At 38.2% G+C, this 20,654-nt stretch overlaps 1 protein-coding gene across 1 annotated transcript in view; it reads left to right on the top strand.

Annotated features, from left to right (window-relative positions):
* The window catches only part of C16H5orf42 (chromosome 16 C5orf42 homolog), a 120,052-nt gene that overhangs the window by 11,245 nt on the left and 88,153 nt on the right, over nt 1-20,654 (top strand). The window contains 11 exon segments of the mRNA XM_005672422.3: nt 46-152; nt 2,116-2,272; nt 3,465-3,568; nt 4,687-4,869; nt 7,803-8,052; nt 8,229-8,384; nt 8,539-9,308; nt 10,078-10,286; nt 10,487-10,567; nt 13,793-13,957; nt 18,249-18,422. Of these exon segments, the coding sequence (XP_005672479.2) occupies nt 46-152; nt 2,116-2,272; nt 3,465-3,568; nt 4,687-4,869; nt 7,803-8,052; nt 8,229-8,384; nt 8,539-9,308; nt 10,078-10,286; nt 10,487-10,567; nt 13,793-13,957; nt 18,249-18,422 (2,356 nt within the window).

Below are 20,654 nucleotides of genomic sequence, written 5' to 3'. Positions count from 1 at the left end.
TTTCAAGTTTAATTATATACTAAAGTGTATTAAATTTATCTACAGTTATTTGGAGACTGCTGCTTATGTTCATTTACTTTCTATTCTGAGGAGTGCCTGAAGATAACATTTCTAGCAATTCGGTGGCATGAAAATGTATTTACACCTATAAGGTGAGGTAAATGTTTCCTTCTTCCTTGTTTTCTATTCCTTTAAAAACATTATTGTCCTTTGGATTTCCTGTCATGGTTCGGTGGTTAACGAACTCCACTAGGTATCCATGAGTTTGCAGGTTTGATCCTTGGCCTTGCTCACTGGGTTAAGGATCTGACGTTGCTGTGAGCTGTGTGTAGGTCGAATATGGGGCTCGGATTCCTTGTTGCCGTGGCTGTGGGGTAGGCTGGCAGCTACAGCTCTGATTCAACCCCTAGCCTGGAAACCTCATATGCCATGGGTGTGGCCCTAAAAAAAAAACAAAATTATTGTCCTTTGGCCCATAAAAACATAAGATTAGTAAATGAAATGAGCATTTCAACTTTTTTTTTTTTTTTTTTTTTTTTGCTATTTCTTGGGCTGCTTCCGCGGCATATGGAAGTTCCCAGGCTAGGGGTTGAATCGGAGCTGTAGCCACTAGCCTACGCCAGAGCCACAGCAACGCTGGATCTGAGCCGCGTCTGCAACCTACACCACAGCTCACGGCAACGCTGGATCAACGCTGGATCGTTAACCAACTGAGCAAGGGCAGGGACCGAACCCGCAACCTCATGGTTCCTAGTCGGATTCGTTAACCACTGCGACGACGGGAACTCTGCATTTCAACTTCTGAGACTTTATACATCTTTCCTCTCTGAGTATTGTTCTTTCTTTACTTCCCATTTTAAATGTTTATTGTAGAAAGTTTTCTTGTTTTTATTTTGTTTCCCTTCTTGGAATGGAGAACACATAAAAGTTAAGGCAGGCTATGCTCTTCTTTTTCTTAAGAGTATAAAAGTAACCCTTTTGAAAAGTAATTCAATTGAATTTTAGAAGGACATAACTTACTTGAATTTATTTATTTATTTTGTCTTTTTTTGCTCTTACTTGGGCCGCTTCCGCGGCATATGGAGGTTCCCAGGCTAGGGGTCGAATTGAAGCTGTAGCCACCAGCCTACTCCAGAGCCACAGCAATGCGGGATCGGAGCTGCATCTGCAACCTACACCACAACTCACGGCAACGCCGGATCGTTAACCCACTGAGCAAGGGCAGGGACCGAACCCTGAGCAAGGGCAGGGACCGAACCCGCAACCTCATGGTTCCTAGTCGGATTCATTAACCACTGGGCCATGACGGGAACTCCCTTACTTGAATTTATTACGGTACCATTTAAATGCTCAAGTGTTTTTGTTTCCGTTTTTTTTTTGGCTGTGCCCACAACATGTGGGAGTTCCCAGGCCAGGGATGAACCTGCACCACAGCTGTAACCAGAGCCATGGCAGTGGCAGTGCTGGATCCTTAACCTACTGTGCCACCAGGGAACTCCTCAAGGTTTTTTTTTTTTAATTAAAAGTGTTTTATTTATTTATATTCTAAAAAGCCCTTTGAAATAGAAAGAATACATTAAATGTAAATAATGACTAAAATTTAGTAAAATAGGTTTTTTGTTTTGTTTTTTCCCATATACTTTATTTTTTTTATGCTAGTAGTACTTTATTAAGGTGTAATTTATATAAAGTAAAATGAACAAATCTTAAATCTAGTTAGACGGATAAATGGATTAATATACATATGCCTATAACCATCCTCATAGCAAATATAGAACATTGCCACTCCCTAAAAAGCCCCTCTTTTCTACCTGTTTAATCCCTGTAATGTTCATAATAATGTAGAAATATGTGTATCTAAAACTTTAGTGCTTGCAGATGTGTTTGGGATTGGCTAAGGAACACGCCATTGCTAACAAAGCTCTGATATTGACCTTGTTTAACTAGCAATCGCTCTTTTGTGCCCTGCATGAAACTTGTGAACAGTTGCTAAGAGATCCCAAATATATGCACATGTAGAAATTTAGTCTGACCATTTAACTTTTTGTAATTAAGGATATATTAATTTAGAAGTTATTATGTTAACTGTTTTCAATTATTTCATTCCTTTTTTAGATCATTGATGTACCGTGTTCAGTGGGCACAACAAGATTGCCTTCTGCGCAGTCTGATTCCTAAATGTGAATCTGTGAAGTCAAGAGGAGCTCTAATTTCTGCCTTTTCAAGAGATGGCCTTACCCTGGCAGTAGCTGTTAATCAGAAAGACCCAAAGGTCAGTAAATGTTATCTGTCTTGGAAGTAACCTGTAAATAAGAGAGTTTAGTTCAGTTTTGAGATTTTTTTCCTTTCCCTGAAGAGAGTTTTTTTTCCCCCTTAATACTACGTTGTATCTTTTTTTTCTTTTTTTTTGTCTGCATCTGATGCATGTGGAAGCTTCCAAACCAGGGATCAAACCCACACCACAGCAGTGACCTGAGCCACAGCAGTGACAACACTGGATTCTTAACTTGATGAGCCACCAGATATTCCTGCTTTGTATTCTTTAAGTCTGTGTTTCCTAATTCAACTTGACATTGTAAAATGGTAAAGCCGCCATAATGACTTTGTTTTCTGCTGCTTATTTTGCGCGTGCTTTTTGGTTTCCTGTTATGCGTGTTAACTTTTGAGAAATCTTAAAAAAATGAAACAACGGAGTTCCTGTCATGGCTCAGTGGTTAATGAACCCAACTAGTATCCATGAGGATGCAGGTTTGATCCCTGGCCTTGCTCAGTGGGTTAAGGATCCGGCATTGCCGTGAGCTGTGGTGTAGGTGGCAGATGCAGCTTCTATCTGGCATGGCTGTGGCTGTGGTGTAGGCAGGCAGTTGTAGCTCTGATTTGACTCCTAGCCTGGCAACCAAGGGTGTGGCCCTAAAAAGAAAACAAAATGAAACAAACGAAAAGAATTAGCTTCCATAATTCTCAAAATTTGTCCTTCTGAAGTGAAGAGGATAATGGAAAAGGAAGAAAGGACAAAGTGTAACTAATATTCTTAAAATGTAGTTAAAAAAAAAAAAAAAAGGAGTTGTTCTTGTGGCTCAGCGGGGTAAGAACCTGACACAGTGTCATCGAGGATGTGGGTTGAATCCCTGGTTCAGTGGGTTAAGGATCTGGTGTTCCTGAAAGCTGTGTTGTAGGTCGCAGGTGTGGCTGGGATCTTGTGTTGCAGTGGCTGGTGTAGGTCAGTAACTGCAGCTCCCATTTGATCCCTAGCCTAGGAACTTCCATATGCCACAGGTGTGGCCCTAAAAAGAAGAAAAAACAAAAACAAAAAAACGATCGTAGTAAAAAAATAGAAGAGTCTTAGGAAAGACTTTGGAAAAGACTCACTAGAGAGTTCATTGATATAATAGATGTCTGGGCCTTCAAAATTATAAGTAAAATAATTTTAATAGCTTTGTTATCTCTTTTTTTTTTCTTTCTAGGCCACTCAGGTATTATTTATAAACACCCTGACATTTGTTATTCTCTGTGGTAGCCTTAAAGGATGTAGTAATAAGAATCCTGTGGTTCCAGCTACGCTTATCAGGTAAGAATTCTTTAGTATTTGAAAAATAGTGATTTGATTTTCTTCTCCAATACTTTAGTAAGTTTAAGACTCTGATAATTAAATCATTGTTTAAATGAATATTTAGATAGGTACTTCAACTTTCAGCTTTTGTGTTAGATAAATTCTAAAAATTGCTTTACATAAGGAAAGCCTTAGATACTTTCGGGAAGGGTCTGATAGGGTGGAAGATACATGACTATCATTTCATTACTCATTCAGTTTTTTCTGTGTGGTCTCAGGAGGAGTGGAATTATGATTGGGTAGAGAAATCCCAGGCTTAGAGAAGCTGAAATGAAAAAACCTAGATTGGGAAGACCATGATGTACCCAGAGAGGCTGAGGGGTTTATAGCATTTTAAACAAAGTCAGCAGTCTCTGCATATGGGTTAAGAGCAACATAACTGGTGATTTTGCATGGCACATGGACATATGCAGCCTTATACAGTGGGAGGATTGCCTCCTGGACCCTCCTAATTTCCTTTTCTGAACATTTTTCTCTGCTGTTCTCGGAATTTCCAAAATCCGGTCCATCCAGCTTTGCCTCTCGATGTTCTTTCTCTCCCTAAAATTCCTTTCTAGAAGTGTTACTGGTCTCAGAACAGTTCAGTAGTCTGTTTGGCTTGGGGTGTCCATCATTTACATGAGGAGGACTGACTTTTGTCCCCATGAAAGAGACACTGATATTATCAGATAGTTAAGGACTAGTAAAGATGGCTTTGCTCCTGAGTGGAGCTCTGGCAGGCTGCAGAGAGGACAGCCGTTGTATTGACCTTCAGATCTACCCATAGACCTTAGTTGTGGACACCAGTGGGATTAAAATTCGTTTGTAAATTTGTTCTAATTTTAATGTAAGTGCCAAAAAGCTTTGCTTTATTAGGTACTTTTTTCATCTTATGATTTGCTTATGAATATGGAGTAGATGTTTATGAGCAAACTCCTTTTTTTTCTGGGAAGTAAAATAGACAAAATATATATAACATTTGCCTTCTATTCATTCTTTTGGCCTTATTTTTTGAAGTGTCTCACATCTGGCCATTGTAAATTGTCAAAGACATTGTATAGAATCTTTTCTAAACACATTGTCTTGTTTTTTTCTAGGTCCTACTGGGTAGGCGATGTCAGCTGGACTCATGATAGTCTTTTTCTGGCTTGTGTGTTGAAACGTGGCTCCCTGGTTTTATTGACCTGTCAAGGTGAATTGTTAACATTAATTACATTTGGTTGCTCTATAGAATTTGGGCCAGCAGAATTTATTCCCTTTCACCCATTAATAACATACAGGTGAGATACTGAATTGTTTTAATTTATTTACAGAAGTTTTTCTCTTTTGGTATTACTTCACTGTGTTTGGTTTTCGTTTTTGATAATTTTATCCTTCAAATTGTCTTCTTTCTTTGAGTCTGTCATCTCAATATCTGTTTCTTATTTATAGTTTTCTTCTATTTCTTTTTGTGGCTTAATCCTGCTGAAAATTTGACATTGTGACTATGTAAGTATGTGTTATTTAAATATTCAATAGCACTAAAAATGTGTCTTCTTTGATGTAAGAATGAATAAAAGTGTAATATATCTTTTATTTTAAAAGAAGAGCACTTAGATAAATTAATAGCTCAAAGTTAACTTAGCAAATGGATTTATCTACTTTTTTCCCAGCAGGAGAAAGGGGAAAAGTTGTTGAAAATGAATAACAGACTTTAGAACTTAACCATATTTTAATTTTTAATTGTGAGATAGGGTAGCAGTTTGACTTTGGACACAGACAGATCAAGGTTCAAATCTTGGTTCTTCTACGTATTAGTTGTGTGACTTTGGACATGTTATTCTTTAAGCCTCTGTTTCTTTTACTGTGAAGATGACAGTAATTGTCTCTTACAGTTAAGGGAATGAAGTAAGATAATAAGTATATAAATCACTTAAGCACAGTTCTGGCATAAAGTAGATGCTCAGTAAATATGTTGTTGATGTTGATATTGCATATAGTTAGACATATATACAGCTGTTTACAAAACAAATTAGAAAAATTCTTTGAAACTAATCCATTCCCTTCACTTTACAGAAAGGAAGGGATGTGTCCTTGATTATATTTAGCAAAAAGTTATGCTTAATTTTTAGCAGTAGAAAATCTGTTTGATTTTTAGGGCCGTACCCACGGCATTTGGAGGTTTCCAGGCTAGGGGTCTAGTCGGAGCTACAGCTGCCGGCCTATACCACAGCCACAGCAACGCCAGATCTGAGCCTCATCTGCGACTTAACACCACAGCTCACGGCAACGTCAGATCCTTGACCCACTGAATGAGGCCCGGGATCAATCCCACAACCTCGTGGTTCCTAGTTGGATTCATTTCTGCTGCGCCACGACGTCAACTCCAGCAATAGAAAATCTAATGGAAAAACTTGTCACTTCTTGCAGTGGAAGTATTTTTTTCTTATTTCTTATGGTCTGATTGATAATTGACTTGAATTCCCTCACATTTTCCTTTAAAATTAACATGTGGGGCCTTTCAGAAAGGGAGGCTTTTCTGACTATAAAAGTAATACCTATTAATTATTTTTTAAAAATAAAAGTGTTCCCGCTGTGGTGCAGTGGGTTAAGAATCCGGTGGCATTGGGTTGGGTGGCTGTGGAGGCATAAATTCTATCCCTGGCTTGGCACAGTGGGTTAAAAGGACCTTGCTCTGCTGTGCAGCTGCAATGTAGGTCACAGCTACGACTCAGATGCAGTTCCTGGTCCCGGAAGTTTCATATGCTCTGGGTGCAGCCATTAAAACAAAACAAACCCATTAAAAATCAAATGTTAAAGTAATGTAGAAAGTAAAAGACCCGTAATCCCATTCCTCAGAGATAAAAATTATTAGCATTGTAGTGTGTTGTCCTCTGTTTAAAAATTTTTTACGTAACATTCATAATATTAGTTTCATTTTTAAGGCAAAATGAATTATATATGCTGACAACTGTTTTGCTTTTTTGATTTAACAGTATATCTTATACATCTTTCAGTGACTTTTTAATGGTTTTATAAATTTCATAGTGTATACATTCTAAAACAAGTCTTCTCTTATGGGCCATTTGAATAGTTTCCTAATCAGAAAAAATTGTATTTTGGTTATTGTCTTTACAAAGCCCCAAAGTTAATAGTGATATTAAGTAATGCCAATCAGGTATACCACCATAACAATAAATAACTACATTTATGTCAAAACTCAGTCAAATTTAATCCTAAACTGTAAGATTTATAAACCTATAAAATTTTACTTACCACCATCCTCTCCAAATGGCCTCTCAGTTTTTCTTTCTCCTCCTTAATAACAAGTATACGTATAGCTCCTAAATTATATTCTTATAAATATATTTAAATATATAGTAAGAAGGAAAGTTAACTAACACTTTAATAGTAAAAATGAATTGCCTCATTTCTTTTCTGAAAAAGGGTATATAAAACTAGATTAAAAACAAAATAGAGTAAGTGCCACAATTCTGGGAAATTTTTAAAACACCACATAGGAGTTACCGTCGTGGCTCGGTGGAAATGAATCTGACTAGCATCCATGAGGACGCAGGTTTGATCCCTGGCCTCACAGTAGGTTAAGGATCCACCGTTGCTGTGAGCTGTAGTGTAGGTCGCAGACATGGCTTGGATCTGGTGTGGTTGTGGCGTAGGCCAGCAGCTACAGCTCCGATTCACCCTCTAGCCTGGGAATGTCCAAATGCTGAAGGTGCAGCCTTTTTTTTCTTTTTAGAGAAAAATAAATTAATTCATTAAATAAATTAAAAACCACATAAACCCCTGTATTATTTAATCACTCACTTTGCCAAGGGGAAGGGAGTGGGATGAACTGGGAGTTTGAGGTTAGCAGATGCAAACTATTACATTTAGAATGGATAAACCACAAGGTCCTGCTGTATATAGCACAGGGAACTCTATCCAGTCTCTTGGGATAGCCTATGATGAAAGATAGTATGAGAAAAAAATGTGTATATATATGAGTCATTTTGCTGTACAGCAGAAATTGGCACAACATTGTGAGTCAACTATAATAATTTTTTTAAAAAAGAAAAAGCGCTTAGGTTTTCCTCACTGATATATGTGCGTTTAATATTTTTTTGTTTAATTTGCTTGCTTTTTCATCATCCCAGAACTTTTGTTTTTCCTTTGGAATAATATGATTTGTTCCTTTTCTCTTACTAATTCTTGAATTTTGATGTTTGTTTGTTAGACCACAGCAGTTTACACTTCAAGGTTCAAATAATTCTGTAGATTCATCAGCTTCTGATGCTGACCCTATGAGGCAGAGATTTTCTATAAAAGCACACTCACGGTTACCCTACCTCATTATTTCTGATGGGTACATGGTCACAACCCTTCGATTTCTGGATAATCTGTCTCCGTCAGTGCTCATGAGATCCCTTCTACTTGACTCAACCCAGAGGCTTGAGGAGACATACCACAGTGTGCTCTTGTCTAAGGTATAGTGCTTTTTGGTACCATTGGTAAAAGTTGACTTCTTAGTCTTTTCAAATGTAAAACTATACTCACAGTGATGTCCTTGGCTTGTATGCAGTTGTCTGTAGAAATTTTAATTGTTTGTAATAGAATTGTGGATAAAATTTTGCTCTTGGATATCTTTTTTTTTCTTCTGTAGCCAAAAGGCAAGGGGCTGAATTTGCGATCACTGGATTCCCTAAGGTCTAGCTTGTTAAAATACCAAGGAAATGAAAATTTAGCTGATTCTACTGTCCCCAGATTCTTGCAGGCAGAAGAAACAATTAAGTTAAATGAAAAAACAGCAGACTTGCAGGTACCTAGTAGCAGTGTTTTATTTATTTTGAATAGTGTTGTATTGACTTTATCCTAGGAAATACATTTTGTTTTTCTCTTATTAAAGGGAAGAGAAATTTGATTCTACTTGTAAGGTATTATATTAAGTATAATTTTTTTCACTCACGTTTTAGGATTTTGAAGCCGAAGAAACTAACGAAGGCAAACATTTTCCAAACAGTTTATTCTCTTTTTGGAACCAAAAAAATGGTCTATTGTTTAGTAGTGCCCAGGAGGGAAGATTGGAATTTGCTTCTATGTTTGATACAATACATGCAACGGATAATACTGAGGAGACAGATAAAACGATCACAGAACTGCATTCAGTCCAAAAAAATCTCCTTGCAGCATGGACTATAGGAATTTCCAAAAATGTTACAGACAAAAATTTAATGTTAAATTACACAGTAGTTTGTATCACTCATTTTTTATACATTCTTCAGTTTATAAAATGTCCTTTCCCCAAACTTGATCCTTTTTTAAACAAGAGCCCAAGACATAATGCATGGGTAGTTTGTATCTTTCAACTTTTTCGTCAGTGTTTATCAATACAGTTCTGGGATATGAGATACAAACAAGATGTGGGACCTTTGGTAAAGCTGACTTCAAATACTATAAAGCTTTTGCTGACACAGCAACAACAGGATGAGTTATTTTCAGAGAAGCTTTTAGCTTGTTTTCATTTACTCAGAATGGTAGCTGATAATTTAAATGGCATATATAGTCTTCAACCTGAAGTTATTTCAGCATCGGCTGATGGAAGTAGAACGGCAGAGCAAGACTCATTGATAGTACCCATTTTTCAAATGCCTCAAGATAGTGTTTCTCAGGAAAACCGGTCTTGGGACTCATTTTTCCGGATTTGTCCTCAAGTATTAACTCTTGTTCAACAACCGGGACACAGGTAAATGACTTTAATATTAGGATACCATCCACTTTATAGATTTAAAAAAAATTAAGATATAGAGTTCCTGTCGTGGCACAGTGGCTTAAGAATTTGACTGCAGTGGCTTAGGTCACTGTGGAGGTGCAGGTTTGATCCCCGACCAGTGGGGTGGGTTAAAGGATCCAGTGTAGCTGCAGCTCGTATTCACTCCCTGGCCCAGGAACTTCCATATACCATGGATGTACATGGCCATAAAAAAAATACATACATACATACATAAAAATTGAGATCTAACTCCCATACTGTAAAATTCACCATTTTAAAGTGTACAGTTCAGTAATTTTTAGTATAATCACAAGGTTGTAAAGCTATTAGCACAAATCCCAGAATATTTTTTATCACCTCAGAAAGAAATCTTGTATCTGTTTAGCACTCAGCATTATAGGTTGTGTTATTTAAAAGTATTTTAGGATTTATGCCAAACGTAAAATATATGTGTTGAGTAATTAAAGGTACTGTTGAAAGATTTTGGTTTAGATAAGCACTGTAGAAAAGTGAGCACAGGTACATAAAGCATTTATGAAGGTTTTAAAAATATGCATTTTTTGATCAGTGGAGTTTGTGCTATATTTAAGTCTGATCAGTTTGTATATATGTTATTACCTCAGTAAAGGTTACTGGCCAAAAAAAAAAAAAAAAAAAAAAAAAAAGGCTAAGGAGGAGGCTATACTCATTCTTATCCCTGGTCTTAAATTTGATTTTGATGATTACCTTATTTTGCATGCAGATTGATTGCTCTCTGGAGAGTTTTGTACAGAAAAACTTCATGGTATCACGCACAGTTAAGTCAAAGAGTTCCTGACGATGATATACAGTTAACCAAAAAGATGGCACAAGAAGCATCTACCGTCAAGTCCCTGCTATGTCATATACAGGCCAAATTACAGACTGCTGGAGTTCACTTGAATCAGACCTTAGAACTTAAATCTATCCATGGTGAGTATCTTGTAAGTAATTTCTAACTCCTGGCATAGGCAATATAGTTAATTGAGCTTTGACTTTATTAATTAGTTGCAACTATTTGTTTTTCAAAATAATTTCTGGCTGAGCTATATCTATTAAATTTTAAAACAAAGTAACAAGTTTATAAAGTAATTTAAGTAACTGGGACTAATTGTTGGTTAAAAACTTTGTAGGTGAAGAGTGTTTCCTATTAGGAGCATATGAAAAGTCTGTTCAATTGTGGAAGAAAGCACTACAAGAAACACGAGAGAAAGGTAGGGGAGTGTTAAAAATTAAGATTTACCATAACATTGGTAGGAAAATATTTTAGCATGTGGTAGAGCTTAAAAATAATTTCAAATTTGTAAGTGCTCACAATTTCTTAACACTCAAATAGAATCTATAGCGTAGATATGGTGACTGTCAGAAATAGTTATAGTTATTTAAAGTTAGTCTTAGAATTTGTAGCACCAAGAATATTTCTGTTACCCAGAGATAAGGCTCCTATTTTTTATTTTTTATTTTTTTTTTGGTTAGTGATGGAACCTGTACTTGATTGTCGATGTGGAAAAAAATGAGACTTAAATCTTAAATTAAAAATTTTTTTTTTTTGTCATTTATAGGGACTGCAGGTAACCAAATGAAAAACCATGGGTCAAATATTTTGTCACCTTAGTATAGACTTACAGAAATACAGAGCTAAGATTGTCTGTCCTTAAATTATTCAACCCCACTCCTGGTACCAAAAAAAAAAAACCAAAAAAAAAAAAATTATTCAACTTTAAGTGTTTCCTGTGAGTTAGACTTGTTATGGGCTACATAGAGTTTCTTTTTTTTTTAAATTTTAATTCATTTTTTTATTAATGAATTTTATTACATTTATAGGTGTACAACAATCATCACAACCAAATTGTACCGCATTTCCATCCCAAATCCTCAGGGCATCCCCCACCCCCCAAACTGTCTCCTTTGGAGACCATAAGTTTTTCAAAGTCTGTGAGTTGGTATCTGTTCTGCAAAGAAGTTCATTGTGTCCTTTTTTCAGATTCCACATGTAAGTGATAGCATTTGATGTTGGTGTCTCATTGTTTGACTGACTTGACTTAGCATGGGCTACATGAAGTTTCCGATAAGACTATAGGGTTGTGGATTCTAGAGACAGGTGATAGCTTTAATGAAGTATGGATGAAAGAGTGAGTTAAGATGACAGAGGTTCTCAGCTAGTGACCTTCGAGCTGGCCTTGATTGCTACCATGGTCAGGTTTGGCCAGTTATTGCATTTATTTTCTGACCGCTGTAGCTTTGTGTGTTTCACTCATTTATCTACTGAACCAGTATTTATTGATGGCCTGCCTTGTGCTTAGTGCTGTATTAGGCACTAGGAATAATTGAATTAAACAAGTTTACCCTCAAGTTGCCCACAGTCTGAAGGAAAGATTACATAAGCAACTGGCATGTTTCTTACTATGTTTTATGGTAGTTGCTGGGGAAGCTCAGAGGAGCACTTCACACAGTCTGAGGCTGGAGCACAGACATCAGCCTGAGGAAAACCTGAAGGAATTGACATTTAAATTTGAGTGATGGAGTTCCCATTGTGGCTTAGTGATAATGAACCTAACTAATATCCACAAGGATGTGGATTCAATCCCTGGCTTTGCTCACTGGCTTGAGGATCCAGCAATGCTGTGAGCTGTTGTGTAGGTTGAAGATGTGGCTTAGATCTGGCGTTACTGTCGCTGTGGCTTCGGCCAGCAGCTGCAGCTCTGATTTGACCTCTAGCCTGGGAACTTCCATATGCTGCATATGTGGCCCTAAAAAGCAAAAAAAAAAAAAAAGAAAAAAAAAACGAAAAAAACCAAAACAAAAAAACAAACAACAACAATCAAACAGATTGAAAATTGTCCAATTGAAGTGTTGGGAATGATTAACAGAGGATATAGCATTCCGAAAGCAAGAAGGGGTGAGTCATAAACCATGGTAATTTGGTAAACTGCAGGTAGTTTAACAGGACTACATTATTTGAAATATTGACGATAAGGAGGTGAGAGCTAAAGTGAGAGGTGGAAAACAGATGATAAAGGAACACACTTTGCATGCCATGGGATTAAGATTTTATCATAAAGACGGGTGGGATCAATTACGACACTTTAGGTAGGAAAGAACTTTCCAAACGGCTGACATTTATTTGAAAAGATCGCTCTGGTGCATTATGGAGGGCCATTTGTAGGAGTGTGGTGTAGAAATGCGGGTTTTGTTTAGAAGCAAGAAAGTTAATTGAGGAGGTCCTGAATCAATGTCTAGGGTACTGGAGAAGAGAAGTCACATTTGTTAGACATTCAGTAGGTGTGTCAATTGGACGTGACTGAGTAGAGAAGGAAGTCTAATGTGGTTCTCAGATTTGGAGATTATCCTGCTGGGTGAAGACAAGTGGCATTCAAGGTGATGAGAAGGAGCTCCTTGGTGGCTTAGCAGTTAAGCATTTGGCATTGTCACTGCTGTGTCTCCGGTTCCATCCCTGGTCTAGGAAGTTTTGCATGCTGTGGGCATGGCCAAAAAAAATTTTCTAGTTCCTGAGGTGCTGAGAAGTTCTCATGAAGAAAAGTTTTTGTAATGGGTTTCATTGTGGACTTTTTCACTTAATTGCATTTCTAATTGTATCCATTTGAAATGGCTTCTTGTAACGGAGACAAAGTAACAGTGGCTTCAACAAGAAAGGAGTTTATTTCTCTTTCTTTGTTTTTTGCCTTTTCTAGGGCTACTCCCGTGGCATATGGAGGTTCCCAGGCTAGGGATCTAATCGGAGCTATAGCCTCCGGCCTACACCACAGCCACAGCAACAGGAATCCAAGCTGTGTCTGCGACCTACACCACAGCTCACGGCAATGCCAGATCCTTTAGCGTTTTTCTTCTGTTCCATACCATGTTTCTTTCAGATAGATGTCATTAGTGGACCTTAGCACTGAGATGAGAATTTACATCTCTCTTTGGATATATCTTAGTTATCCTAGGGTCTGATGAAAGAAAGTAAAATTGTTCAGAATTCAAAATGAAAAAGAACAAAGTATTGCTAACTTTTTTTTAATTGAAGTATAAAACATATAGAAAAGTTCACATAACATGAGTGTTTCACTTAAAGTTTTTTTTTTTTTTTTTTTTGGTCTTTTTAGGGCCACCGCCTGTGTCATATGGAGGTTCCCAGGCTAGGGGTCGAATCAGAGCTGTAGCTGCTGGCCTGTGCCACAGCCACAGCCATGCCAGATTCTAGCCACGTCTGCAACCTACACTGCAGTTTGCCTCAACGCCAGATCCTCAATCCACTGAGCAAGGCCATGGATCAAACCTACGTCCTCATGGATGCTAGTCAGATTTGTTTTTGATGAGCAACGACGGGGACTCCCTCAAGAATTTTTATAAACTGAACACTCCTGTCTGCCCAGCACCCAGATCAAGAACATTACCTAGCTAACATGTTTTTAATGTGTGATTCTTCCCTGATGAAGGAGGAAGAAGGACATGTTTTCTTCAAGTACGCTATTATCTTTCCCTTTTATACTGTTACCTCTATAACTATAATTTAAATGATGCTCAAGGACTGTGTGATCAGCTAGTAAGAGAAATACTGAAATGGTCCCATCTACCTGTAAAAGAAAATGAAGATTGTTCAGGTAAGCTTTTCAAAAATCGGTATGTTTGATGTTAGTAGTTTGTGTTCATAGGTTTAGATAGGAAATGGTTTATACATAAAAGGTGGTTGCTCTGCTCCATTGTGGTGAATTTTGGACTGTCAGCTTCTTAGCAAGGATCATGTTTTTAATCCTTGGATCCAGTAGGTTGCCTGCTGAGCTGATATCATTGTCTCACAGCCATATTTATTAGACATTATATCAGGTACCCAAGTACTTTTCCTTAAATATTTATATTTTTTAATGGTTGCTGAAGGTGGTTTAGTAAAGTGATGAAAATCACTTTCTGAGGTATTCTGAGTCTTTTTAAAATCTGTTTAAGAGGCTGCAGAATATCTAGATTGCCCTTTTAAATGCTTTTAGTATTTAAGCACTAACCAGAGTGAAAAATATATATGAACAAACACATAATGTATTTATAATGGTTATGGAGTGGTAGGTTGTTAGGTGTATATGAATATGTCAGAGAGGCAGTATATCAGAACTTTCTAAATGGAGTTCATGACAACTTAATTTTTTTTTTTTTTTGGCTTTAGCCACCATTTATAGATTTCTCATGTTTTATGATTTTTGTCCTTTTAAAATTTTGTGTTCACTACAGAAGTAACACATACTTCGAAATATGGAAAAATAAAATCACTTTAAGTTCGACCACTTTTTGTCCGTATACATTTATGTATGTATATTGCTAGAGCTGTATATTTTGTTTTGTAATCTCTTAAATTTAATATTGTGAAGAATATTTTCCAGTATAAATAATATTCTTTTTTAAAACCTATTAAACTTTTTCCTCATTATTACACATTTAAGATTGTTGCTACCTATTTACTATTTTAAATAACGCTGCAGTGTATATACATTTTTGTGAGCATTGCTAATAACATTTTTAGGTTAAATTTTTGGAAATGAGGTTACAGGATCAAAGAGAATCCATGGTTTTAAGACTTTTAATGCCCGGAGTTCCTGTCGTGGCTCAGCGGAAATGAATCTGATTAGGAACCATGAGGTTTTGGGTTCGATCCCTGGCCTTGCTCAGTGGGTTAAGGATCTGGCGTTGCCATGAGCTGTGGTGTAGGTCGAAGATGTGGCTCGGATGTGGAGTTGCTGTGGCATAGGCCGGCAGCTACAGCTCGGATTAGATCTCTAGCCTGGGAACCTCCATATGCCACGGGTGCTGCCCTCAAAAGAGGAAAAAAAAAAAAGGCTTTTAATGTCTGCTATCAAATTGCCCTCCAGAAAGGTCTGCTAGCTAGGTATGAGTGGAAAACTTTTCTATGTGAATTTTTAACTCACTGGATAGTCTTCATTTTTTTTAGTAATATTGTCATTACATGATGTAACTTTCAAGATAGTTGAAACTAAATGTATTTTACTTTTTTTATTTCTATTTTTTACTTTTTTTTGGCTGTACCCATGGCATGCGAAAGTTCCCAGGCCAGGGATTGAACCTGAACCAATGCAATGATGGTGCCTGCAGAGCCACAAGAGAACTTCTGCATTTGTTTTATTTAATTTTACTTAATTTTGGTTTTTTTTTTTTGGCTACACTTGTGGCATATGGAATTTCCGGGGGCCAGGATCAAATCCAAGCCACAGCTGTCATGCCAGGCCAGGGATCAAACCTGCGCCACCACAAAGACAATGCCAGATCCTTAACCCACTGTGCCATAGTATTTGTCCCTTTTTGTATTTAATTTTTAAAGAGGATTATTTAGAATGCATTAAGCGTATCCCTACTGGGTCAGGAGCCCCCAAGACTACCCCCAAGTTTAGTAATCCACAGGGAGGACTCCCAGGGCTCAGTATATAGTTGTACTCACACCGATGATTCATTACAGTGAAAAGATGCAAAGCGAAAAGGAACACAGGGCAAAGTCCAGAGGAAACTGGGCACAAGCTTCCAAGACTCCTTTCTCAGTAGAATCACAGAGGACATACCTAATTCTCCCAGCAAAAAGTTGTGATAAGACATGTGAAATGTCTTGTCTACTAGGGAAGCTCATTAGAGGCTCAGTGTCTAGGGTTTTAATTGGAGACTGGTCATGTAGGCCCTCTCTGCCGAGCGTGTACCAAAATTCCTTTTCGGAAGTAAAGCAAGTATTCAGCTAAACGATATTTGTGGTACAGTTGGGGCCAGTGTGCCGCTGTCATCAGTTAAGGTGGTGGGAATCTTCCTAAAATTCAAGTTCCCATCTGCCAGCCAAGGGTCACCCTTGTAAGTTACTTTATAAGCCTTTCGAGCATTCAGGCTGCTGTTATCTCCTTCCTGCACACTTACCTTATTGAATTATGATTTAATTTTTATTGCACAAAGTTGCTGTTATTAACATCATCACAGTGCCGTGTATAGAATTACCCTTTCAAATTTTTCTTCTAAATTTCTTTTTGATAGCCATACTTGCCACATATGGAAGTTCCCAGGCTAGGGGTTGAATCAGAGCCACAGCTAAGGCCTGTGCCAAAGCCATAGCAACACTAGATCCGAGCCACATCTGCAACCTACACCACAGCTTGCGGCAACACCAGGTACTTAACCCACTGAGCAAGGCCACCAGAGGTTGAACCCGAATCCTCCCAGAGACTCTCTTGGGTACTTAAGCCCCTGAGCCACAGTGGGAACTCCCCCTTTCAAATTTTTGTACTTTTTTTTTTTTTTTTTGGCTGCACCTGTGGCATATGCAAGTTCTTGGGCCAGGGATTGAACCTGTGCCGCAGCAGCAACCTCAGCCACAGCAGTGATGACACCGGATCCTTAACACATTGCACCACAAGAGAACTTCAGATTTTTTTTACTTCTGAATTGATTCAATTTTACTCTATGACCATATCTTTTAGAATCAGGTTGCTTCCAGTTTAAAGGGTTTATTCCTGAGTTTTGTGTAATGAGTTTTGCATGATCAAGCTTATTGGAAATCTTGTCTTTATATAATTCCTAAAATAAGTTTTGTGAAGGATAATGAAATTCTTTTTTTTTTTTTTTTTTTTTCCCTTTTTAGGGCCATACCCAGGGCATGTGGAAGTTCCCAGGCTAGGGGTCTAATTGGAGCTATAGCCACCAACCTACACCACAGCCACAGCCACAGCAACGCAGGATCCAAGCCACGTCTGTGACCTACACCACAGCTCATGGCAACACCAGATCCTTAACCCACTGATCGAGGCCAGGGATCGAACCTGCAACCTCATGATTCCTAGTCGGATTTGTTTCCACTGCGCCAGGACGGGAACTCAAAAATTCTTACCCGTGTATTTTTAACTTCAATGTGAAGAAAAGTATGCTTTCCCCAAAAGTAGAGTGACTAAATGAAGAATCCTGCTTGAAGGCTAATAATTTTTTTCTTGGAATTCCTTTTATATAAAATAAAGTGTATTAACAATATTCTTGAGTGCCTACTACGTGAGAAGAGGAATGGTAGGTGCTGGGGTATACAGTGACAAGATAGAAATGGCCATACACATAGAACTTAATATTCTTGTGAGTATATACCATGGCTTCTAGGAAAGAGAGAGATTTTGCCATTGTTTAGATGATATATTTCGTAAAAATTAATGTTAACTTAGTATTTATCTATATAGTTAATAGTTTTTAACTACTTATTTTCAAATATCTGAAAGCCAGTTTCTATGTTGTGTTTTGATTCTTAAATAGGGATGACGTATGTTTGCTCCTGCTAGTTTATATCAGAATCACTCTAGAAATCATGATATAACTCCCTCCCTCCCCTGCTTTCTCCCTCCACTCCACACATTCCTTTTGTCCAAAGCTCCCCAAAGAGTCTTAGAGCAATGAGTTACTCTTGCTAATGGGAGTATATCGTAGTTTCCAGACCTAATGGTAGAGAATAAAAGCATCAAGAATCATGTTCTGGTGCTTTTCAGATTTATCTTTGTGGTAATCCTTACCTCCTTCATTAGAAAAAGAAAATTAGAATGGAGAGGAAGAAGGGAAAATAAATAATGAAATACAGAGTTTGCAAGTCCATCATGGCTAGATTGTTTGTATAGATCCTTCAGCGTTTTCAGATAAAACTAGTAGCGTCGAGTTATAAAGCGTTCCTAAGTATATGTGCTCATAATTATGAGTTAGTTGTTTTTTATTACCTTCAAGAAGTATAGATACCCATTATGAATTAGCTTGATGGGCTATGGGGTGCTCATGGCAGAAAAAAGTTTTAATTATAGTTTCCTTCTGGTGTAATGTTGGGAACTTAAATATTACTACTTTTTGCTAGTTTGATCAGCATCTCCTTTGGTCCTTTGCTGTGTCCTGCAGTTCCCGAGAAGTCTCATTGTGAGTTTGGAGTGACTGGAAGTGTTCGTCCTGAGGTGGCCGGGAGGGTTATCCAGTCCATGGCTCGCTTCATGGCCGCCTATTTCACCAATCAGCCGCTTTGCATTTTGCCTCCTCACAATGTGAATGTCCTTCCTCCCCTTCATATTAAAACAGGTAAATGAATAAGCAATTGTCTCACCTTGCTTTTTGCACGTAATATTAAAAATCATATTATACAGCAATCATTACTATGGAAATAATACTGTTCTAGCTTAGTGCCAGACAAACAGGAGATGCTCAGGTGACTCTTTACAAATGAATGTAGTCTGAGAAAGGTAGTTGCTTTGGATTTGCCCTACTACATACGGATTTTTAAAAGTTTTGGCCATACTGGTATTTATAAAGTTTCCCTTTTTTTTTGTTGGCTGCACCCATGGCATGCACAATTCCTTGAGTCAGGATTGAACCAGCACCGCAGAAGCGACCCAAGCCACAGCAGTGACAATGTCAGACCCCCAACCTGCTAAGCCACTGAGGAACTCCTAAAGTTTCCATATTTTAAGTAAAAGTGTTAAGGGCTGACCCTTTCATTTATTTTAAAATGTGGAAATTAAAAAAATTTTGAGTATGCTAATTTAGAATTTAATTTTATTTGGATATTTAACTTCTATAATTTTATTTGGATAATTTTCTTTCCTCTATTTGATCATTTTATGAAAAGTCAAAATGTATCTAATCTGTACTAGAAAACGGCCCTGATCTGATGGAAGTAAGTATGTACACAGATTTCTCTGATACTCATTTGTTCTACTAATTTTTGGGGTGTGCTTTTTTTCTTTTTTTTTTTTTTTTTTTTGGTCTTTTTTTGTCTTGTTGTTGTTGTTGCTATTTCTTGGGCCGATCCCGCGGCATATGGAGGTTCCCAGGCTAGGGGTTGAATTGGAGCTGTAGCCACCGGCCTACGCCAGAGCCACAGCAACTCGGGATCCGAGCCGCGTCTGCAACCTACACCACAGCTCACGGCAATGCCGGATCGTTAACCCACTGAGCAAGGGCAGGGACCGAACCCGCAACCTCATGGTTCCTAGTCGGATTCGTTAACCACTGCGCCACGACGGGAACTCCCTCTTTTTTTTTTTTTTTAAGGCCGCACCCATGGCAGATGGAAGTTCTCAGGCTAGGGGTCACATCAGAGCTGTAGCTACTGGCCTTTGCCACAGCCACAGCAACGCTGGATACGAGCCTCATCTGTGACCTACCTCACAGCTCATGGCAACGCCAGATCCTTAACCCACTGAGTGAGCCAGGGATCGAACCCACAACCTCATGGTTCCTAGTCGGATTCATTTCTGCTGTTCCATGATGGGAACTCTACTGATTTTTAAAAGTACCTGCTATGTGCCAAGTAGTGTTATAGGTGTGAAAATATACTAGCTTGTACCATAAGAAATTAATAATATGAAAGCATTTGTAGTTTTTTGTTTTGTTTTGATGTATGAAAGACTTCTCCTAACTGCCAAGAACAAAACACGTGAAGTATCTCTTCTTTTATGGAGTTTATGTCTAATAGGTTGAGACAGAAAAAATAAATGAATATATAAACAAAGATACATCAAATGGCAGTAATTACTGCACAGAGAATTGAAGTAGAGACATGCATTGTGACTGAGTGGCTAGTTCAAATGGTAGATTTAGGGAAGAGCCTAACCCACCGAGTGAGGCCGGGGATTGAACCTACAACCTTCTGTTTCCTAGTCAGATTTGTTTCCGATGGGATGACATTTAAGCCGAACTCTTTTTTTTTTTGGGGGGGGGTGTCTTTTTGCCTTTTAGAGCCGTGCCTGCGGCATATAGAGGTTCCCAGGCTAGGGGTCCAGTTGGAGCTATGCTCCTGGCCACAGCCACGCCAGATCCAAGCCACATCTGCAACCTACACCACAGTTTATGGCAACGCCAGATCCTTAACCCACTGAGCGAGGCCAGGGATGGAACCCTCAACCTCATGTTTCCTAGTCAGATTTGTTTCTACTGTGCCAGGACGGGAACTCTGGAAATCTTGTCTTTATATAATTCCTAAAATAAGTTTTGTGAAGAAGAATAATCTTTTTTTTTTTTTAGGGCCGTACCCTCAGCACATGGAGGTTCCTTGGCTAGGGGTCCAGTTCTTTAACCCACTGAGCAAGGTCAAGGGATCGAACCTGCAACCTCGTGGTTCCTGATCAGATTTGTTTCCGCTGAGCCACGATGGGAACTCCTAAACTGAACTCTTAATGACAAGGAAAAGCCAATGGTGGACACACAGGACTTAGGGCATTCTTTTTTTTTTTTTTTTTTTTTTTTTCTTTTTTCTTTTTAGGGCTGTACCTGTGGCATATGGAGGTTCCCAGGCTAGGGGTCAAATTGGAG

This window comes from Sus scrofa, chromosome 16, assembly GCF_000003025.6.
Source record: "Sus scrofa isolate TJ Tabasco breed Duroc chromosome 16, Sscrofa11.1, whole genome shotgun sequence".
Classification (NCBI taxonomy): Eukaryota; Metazoa; Chordata; class Mammalia; order Artiodactyla; family Suidae; genus Sus; species Sus scrofa.
The sequence above is the reverse complement of the archived record's forward strand: the minus strand, read 5'-3'. Positions and strand labels throughout refer to the sequence as shown.